General features: G+C 37.6%; 1 protein-coding gene across 1 annotated transcript; it reads right to left on the bottom strand.

The window, feature by feature from the left end:
* Nucleotides 1–4,050: 4,050 nt before the first annotated feature.
* On the bottom strand, nucleotides 4,051–5,059 carry LOC113338586 (L-type lectin-domain containing receptor kinase S.6-like). Its single transcript, XM_026583970.1, has 2 exons — nucleotides 4,606–5,059; nucleotides 4,051–4,229 (listed from the first exon to the last, which is right to left on the bottom strand). The coding sequence occupies exons 1-2, from the start codon at nucleotides 5,057–5,059 to the stop codon at nucleotides 4,051–4,053; spliced, it is 633 nt and encodes a 210-aa protein (XP_026439755.1).
* Between the last annotated feature and the right edge of the window lie 2,167 nt (nucleotides 5,060–7,226).

Genomic DNA, 7,226 nt, shown 5'->3' on the forward strand with positions numbered 1-7,226 from the left:
GTTAGAAGTGGTTTGATGAGGCAGCATATAACTGTTAATTAGATGGGATTAAACGGCAATGCAGACCTAGCATAGGCCATTGGGTGGTTGGCTGAACTTGCTGTGCTCAAGTTGACCTCTAATTTTGATGTTAATTAAACCATCCCCAGTTAACTTCACTGGTCTCAACTCATAAACAATGTAATCACTCAACTTTGTAAAAGAATTTTGATAGAAAACAAGGCCGAAACTGTTATATAAGTGTTTTTCGATGCATTGAGCTGTCTATTTGAAATTCGTATATATTAAGGCTACTACAGTAGGTGCAAGTTCATATGCTGGCATTTCTAAAAGAATTTTGATAGAAAACAAGGCCTAAATTGTTATGTAAGTGTTCTTCAATGCATTGAGCTGTCTATTTGAAATTCTTATATACTAAGGCTATTACAGTAGGTGCACGTTCATATGCCGGCGTTGAAACATTCGGTTACTTTTTGGAAAGAAATCTGTTTCTAATCTCAATATAGGATCCATAATACTCCTAATAGTTGTTTAGATCTGTAAAGCTTATTATACCTATCACTTATGCTACACTCAGCTAGTTCACATGGTGGCATTGATTTCTTGATTCTATGTGGAGTGAAACCTATATGATTAGTAATGATCTATAGTGTCTTAAACCTATATGATTAGTAATGGTGACATCTTAGTTTGTACTAGCCTAATCCAACTCTTGAAAAAAACTAGTTACTTTGGTATATTGTTAAAAATATTCATATGTTATTGTCTTTGGATGTTCAAAAGAAATCAGTTTGGGTGGATGTTCAAAAGAAATCAGTTTGGGTGAAATTAGTTAAGAGTAGCAGGTCGAATATGCTTGTGACCTAGTCTTCCGATTAATGAAGTGCCTTGTGGTTATAGGTTCCTCAAAATCTTGGTTGTTAGTCGTAGGTTAGCCAGGAGTATGAAGAGTGTGTTTTCTAGACAGACAAAAATTGATCATAAGTTGGCGTCTAATAAATCAATTACAGTGGGTCTGATCCGGATGACCTCTAATTCTAATGATAGTTAATTAGTTGTGCTTTCTTAACCAATTGGGCATTTGGTCTAGTGGTAGAGGTCCCGAGCTCGATTCTCGGAATGCCCCCTAGCCTGTCTTGGAGAAGGTCTGGGTCTTGTTTTTGATTCATGACATTTCCCATAGAATAGACAGCAGGAAAGTCAAGTGGGGAGGTTCGCGACTTGAATTTACAAAAGAGAATAGCTTTTCTTGGTTCCAAGTTTGTGGTTGGTGTATGCCAGGGTCTTACTGTTTTCTGTTTGGAATCCTTATATTACTTGGATTTTAAAATTCCTAGACAAAAACAAATTTTAATTTTTCAATTCCCTCTCTATTTAAACATCAGCCCTTGTATCTAAGTCTATAATAAGTTCTTCGTGTAGGAAGAAACCCAAAAGTAGCTTCGAAGATGAAAAGTGCATATAATCCACCAGCAGTTCCCATGGCAGCTCCGTGGCTTGTGTTTACTCATGGAAAAGGTATAACAGAAGAGCAGCTTTTCTATAATTTATGAAACAATAAAATCCACAAGAGAAACATACCAGAGATGAGTCCATCATGGTTTAACTATTTCCAGTCTCCATCTAATCAAGGATGGTTGATTGTATATTGCCATCTTAACAAACAGTAGCCAGAATCATGGAGGTTGAAGTACGGGGATTGTTTTTTGTGGAATCCTGTGTCATTGAAGAAAATATGGTTACCTTCTCTGCACAGCTTGATTACTTATGCTGAGGGCTCTGTGAAAGGGGGTGTGCTATCCGCACCTCCAACCATTGACAATGATTCCATGGTTTTCTTTCTCCTTACTACAATTGGTTTTCTTTCTCCTTACTACAATTATAGATCGTGTTAAGTTCACCGTTGAGCACACAATCGTGTTTTGCCGCCCTGGAGACGAGCAATGGAGAAGTCAGACGCTACCCGAACAAGTAATTCTTGAATCCATAACTTGTTTTCAAGGAAAATTGCATGTTTTGTACAAAGATTACAGGGACATGAACCTTGTCATTGCAAAACATCTTGGATCTAATAAAGAAATGTCTCTCTCTGAAACCATAACGGCATTTCTAGTAGCACAAGACACATTAACATTTAACATTAACATTTAGTTCTAACCGTGACATAAATCTTTTGGAATCACGTGATGAACTATTTGTCGTTGTTGTAGACTATCATCATTATCTGATAATTGGACCTCGTCGTTACGAGGATATCACTAGTTTTCAAGTGTTTAGAGTGAATTTTTCTTTGATGGTTCTGGAAAAGGTTAAAAGTTTGGGAGATCAAGTTTTATTTCTGGGAGGAAGGACTAAGGCTTCATGTTCGGCAGCTGATTTGGGTCTTACTCAAGGACATGTGTATTTCACAATGCCCAAAGATAAAACAGTGTATGTGTTTGATCTACAAGATGGTACTATATCCTATGATATACTAGCATTCTCAGATTCTAAGGAACGCTGCTTCCAGCAAGCAGAATGGTTGGCAATGCCTTATATCGAAGGAAATTGTAGAGTTAACGCGGATGAAGATTTTAGTGTGCAAGCAGAACCAAACATAAGAACTAATGTACAAGGTAATAATGATGAAAAGGAGTGCAGCAAGAAGAAGAATGAAGGAGAAACTGTAAACTCAGGAACCAACTGGGGTAGTCTTGACATGGACATCATTGAGTTAATTGCAAGTTATCTACACAGTGGATTACACACATTTCCGAGCAGTCTGTAAAACACATCGATCAGTAGCTTCTGCAGTCCGCAAGAAAGCCACGCCAAAGATCTCACACTCTACATCTTTATCTCCATGGCTGATTTTGCATCAAAACGACAAAGATTGTGCATATCCTTTGTTCCAAAGGTGGTCGGCTACTAATGTCTAAATCATGCAAAAGAAACTTGTTATTTTTTTTCAATCCGTTCACAAGAGATGTGATCAGACTTCCCGAGTTACCAGATCATAGTTGCGACTTCGAGGGAATATCATTCTCGTCCATACCCACTTCTTCAGACTGTACAGTGTTTTCCATCAGCGGAGATTATTCAGAGTTTGTTTACACCTCCTCCGTCTCAAGGGGAGATGATTTTTGGAGACATGGTCATTTTGAGAATACAAAGTCATCCATGGAAGAGTGCTTGAGATTTAATTTGTGTCGAACTAATCCGGTTTTCCACAATGGGCGTTTCTACTGCTTAGATACTCGCGGAAGATTAGGAGTTTTTGATTTGCACAGTGAACTTGGTTGGGAAGTTCTTGACGAGCTGGTACCTGCTTGTACTTCATACCATCAGAATTTCTTGGTGGAATGTGAAGGAAACCTTCTCTCTATATTTGTACTACCTCTTAGGACGAGGCCGGTTCAAATCTTTAAACTACTTTCCTCGGAGGAGACTAAAAGGTTGGCGTGGGTTGAAGTTAGAGATCTAGGGAAATATATGGTGTTCGTCAGTCATACTTGCTGTATCGCAGCAATCGCTCCGGTTAGTCGCATGAAGAACAAAATATACTTCCCAAGATTACACAACGAACGGATTGTTTTCTTCTCTCTTGATACATGTAGGTATCAGACTCTTTTCCTAACTGGAAGTGATCAATACTCTTCTTCTACTTCAAGTTTCTACAGCACCAAAAAACATTTATATTGTACTTGGATCGAACCCAACTGGTCAGCTACTACTACAGCTACAGAGCTGGTTTGGTCATAAACCTGATCAGTCTACAGAAGCTTGTTTCACTATACTGCTGGCAAAAGAGCTTGGTGTTCCTAGCTAGCTGTTTCTTCCCAATCAAACCTGACTGAAAAGAAGGCCTTTCTCAATATACAATCACACTCTCTCTGCTCAGATTATTACACTGGTCATGCTCAAAAAAGTGCTTAAAATTTCACAAAACTTTTAAAAGAACATCAATACACTGGTCATGCATCTGAAGCCTCCATTGGTTCAGCTTTCTCCTTACACAGCAGGCTCAACTTCTTTTCTTCAGTCCTTTCAAAGAATAGCAGTAACAACTTTCTATGAAACATTTTTCATCTTTCTACGAAGATCAATGAGGTTATCAACCGCATCTTCTCTTGTTTCTTCTAACAAAGATGTATCCTTTAGGATACCATGGACCTGATCAAAACCAAAAGATGTACTAGTTTTGCTGTCAACCATATCTGGGGGATTTGTAGATAGTACGACAGGTGCATCTGCAACAATAGTGACCAGGCGTTAAGCCATGAACAAAGTACTCTATAAACTAATAGAAAGTTAAGTGGCATTATTCTAACTAATTCTAGGAACAGCTATCGCCGTAAGCAGAAAAGTGGGCTAAATACTCATCTGAAAATCCAGGTTTCAAAAGTCATTTTATGTTGTTGTTCTGAGTTTATTGTGTAGTATCATTATCATACATAAAAAGTATTGAATTGAACCCCTTCGTCAAATCTGGACTCTCACATTGTACCTAAGGTGGTTTCTGGCCTAATGGCAAGCAGTTTCCACCTTGATAATAACATTACACTCATCACATGCATTTGAAAATGTATCAGTCATTTACCACAGTCACTCGTATATGATTATCACTTATATCTTCAAGAATTGGGTCAAAACTAGTATCAAACTCCACAGCAATATAAAATCCCTTTTCTTGAGTAGTTTGATTCCAGATACCCATATAACCAAAATCATTACCTACTATTTCAGGGTTTGAGGTAATGATAAATGTTAAACCATCCCCAAACAATGGTGGAGAATATGAAGAATCAGGGGAGATGGTAAAACTAAACTTTGAAATAAAAGAAGCAGTGAAATTGGTGGAATGATTTCTAAACCTAATTGGATGACCATAAAGAGCTCTACCGGAAGATGAAGGTGAAGAAGTAGAAGTAAGGCTAATTAGGCCATTTTCTTGAAAACGAGAATCACCAACAAGAATGATGTCGTCAATGGACACATTATCGAATACAGAATCAAATGATATTAAAATGAAGATGATGATGATGATCAATGACGAGAATAACGATTTCGATGAAACCATTCTGTATAAAGAAGTAGCAGAAACTTACAAGAAATCTTGATTTTTCAAAGGAATACCTTCTTGTGATGCTGATGATTAATGGAGCTTCCCTTCTTCTTGAAATTCGGATGTTTAAGTTTCGTGTATTTCTTGAATTGGTTGTGATCAGAGAGACGAATTTGAGAGAAAAGGTGAAGCGATGAAGAAGGTGAAAAAAGACAAGATTTTTATTTCTAGAGTAAGAACTTGTTTGTTTGCAGCTGACTCGGCGTCTGAATCTGAGTCAACCCCTGACTCGGACCGAGTCAGCAGTCAGACCGTTTGTTTTCCATTTTGAGTCAGATCTGACTCGACCTATGACTCAGACATAACCCCTGATTCGGACTCATTTGAGTCAGGTAACAAAATACCCCTGACTCATGGGACCAAACCACTGACTCACTTATTTCCGAGTCAGATGAGTCAGATCTGACTCAAAACAAACATATCGACTCAGATCCAGATGAGTCAGGTGATTTCACTCAGATCCAGACGACTCAGATGAGTCAGGAGTAAACAAACATGGTGTAAGTTGAGAGAGAAATTGATACAAGGAAGAGAGGAGGGGGGAAAGTATAAGGAAAAGAAGTAGAAAACCATAGAGTACTTATAGAACTGGCTTTTGCGCGCCCTCGTATAGTAAAATTGATATTATTAGCTCCAATACAGATAGTGATACTAATACCAGCCCTAGCACTAGCAGTATTTACTTCAATTTCCAATTTCATCTTTGCATTCTTCTCAATTGTTGCTGCATCATTTCTCACAAACACCATTTTTATACTCTTTTGTATGAGATGAAAATTTAACAAACAGTTGTTGTGCTTGAAGTAATCATACTATCCCCATTAATCCACCTCTGTATCTTCTATCCTTCTCAACACTATCGCTGCTGTGTCTAGTGACTGAACCAAACAGTCTCATCATAATACTCTTCAAGGATGAAATCTGCAGTGGAGATTGGTTTTCCCTAACTTTTGGCTTCATAACCTAAAACTCTGAAGAGCAAACCAGGTCGGCTATCACTGGGATCCTTTTCTACTCGAAATTTTGTCAAGGGATAACCAAATTTGGAATCTCAATTATCCTAGGCTTATCTGCTGGGCTCATTGTGCAAGCAAACCTAATAATCTCATTTATAGGCTTCTTACTAATTTCTTACACCTTGTTTGTTTTTTCCCGGCTCATCTCGATCTAACATTCTAACTCAATATGTTTATTTTTTGAGTCAGATCTGACTCATCTGACTCAAAAATATGTGAGTCGGGGATATTTTATTCCCAGACTCAAATGGTTTGAGTTAGGGGTTAGGTCTGGATCTGATCTGACTCAAAATAAAAAACAAATGGTATAACATCTGACTCGAGCCGAGTCAACGGTTGAGTCAGATTCAGACACCGAGTCAGCAAAATACAAACACACTCTTGGAATAGAAGATAATTGGTTTGCGCTACATGAAAACATGGTTTGCGCTAAAACCTACTAACTACAACAAAAAATTATGCTAAAGGATATGTAATCTGAAAAACCAAATGCAGATGTTACCCTTGAACCGTTCATATTACATTTATACCCTTTACCCTAAGTATATTAGCTTTCGATAACATTCAAAATCTTCAACAACTCAAAGTTTTCCACTGTCAGAAACTTTTTTGAGCTTTTCTTCAAATTCGAAGAAGTTTGTCGATCAAAGTTAACCCAAACCATCCTTGTATTTCTTAATAAAACCATGGAAAAAAACAAACCAGATTTATAATCGTGGAACTTATTCATTCAGGTTTTGTAGCCGGTTCAAAATTGGTTGGGAAGAACACCATTTTTGGCGAGTAGATAAAGGGAAAGGGAATAAGTGCACCAATACGAAATCTCATGTGAGTTTTCATCATCATTTTAAATTTTGTTCTGGCTTGAGTAGTTTTGTAAAGTTTCTTTAGAATTTGTTTAATGGCGTCCATGGTTAGTCGCAGGATGTTCGTTCATATAGTTAACAACACTATCGAACATGAAACTCGTTTATTTTTTACAAGTTATTCCAATGCTTAGTTAGGTCACTTAGGTTGACATGATGACCGACCCCTTTAATTTGACTGGTCAATAAAGGTAAAACAAGCATCAGGAAAATTAAGAAGTTGTGCATCCCAACTTCCAA

This window comes from Papaver somniferum, unplaced genomic scaffold, assembly GCF_003573695.1.
Source record: "Papaver somniferum cultivar HN1 unplaced genomic scaffold, ASM357369v1 unplaced-scaffold_19, whole genome shotgun sequence".
NCBI classification, from domain to species: Eukaryota; Viridiplantae; Streptophyta; class Magnoliopsida; order Ranunculales; family Papaveraceae; genus Papaver; species Papaver somniferum.

Bases quoted from the DNA above. Each gene is read 5' to 3' on its own strand.
- LOC113338586 (XM_026583970.1), bottom strand. From the start codon at position 5,059: ATGGTTTCATCGAAATCGTTATTCTCGTCATTGATCATCATCATCATC. The intron at 4,230-4,605 runs GTGATAATCATA...CTATTGTTGCAG, and splicing joins CCCAATTCTTGAAGATATAA to ATGCACCTGTCGTACTATCT.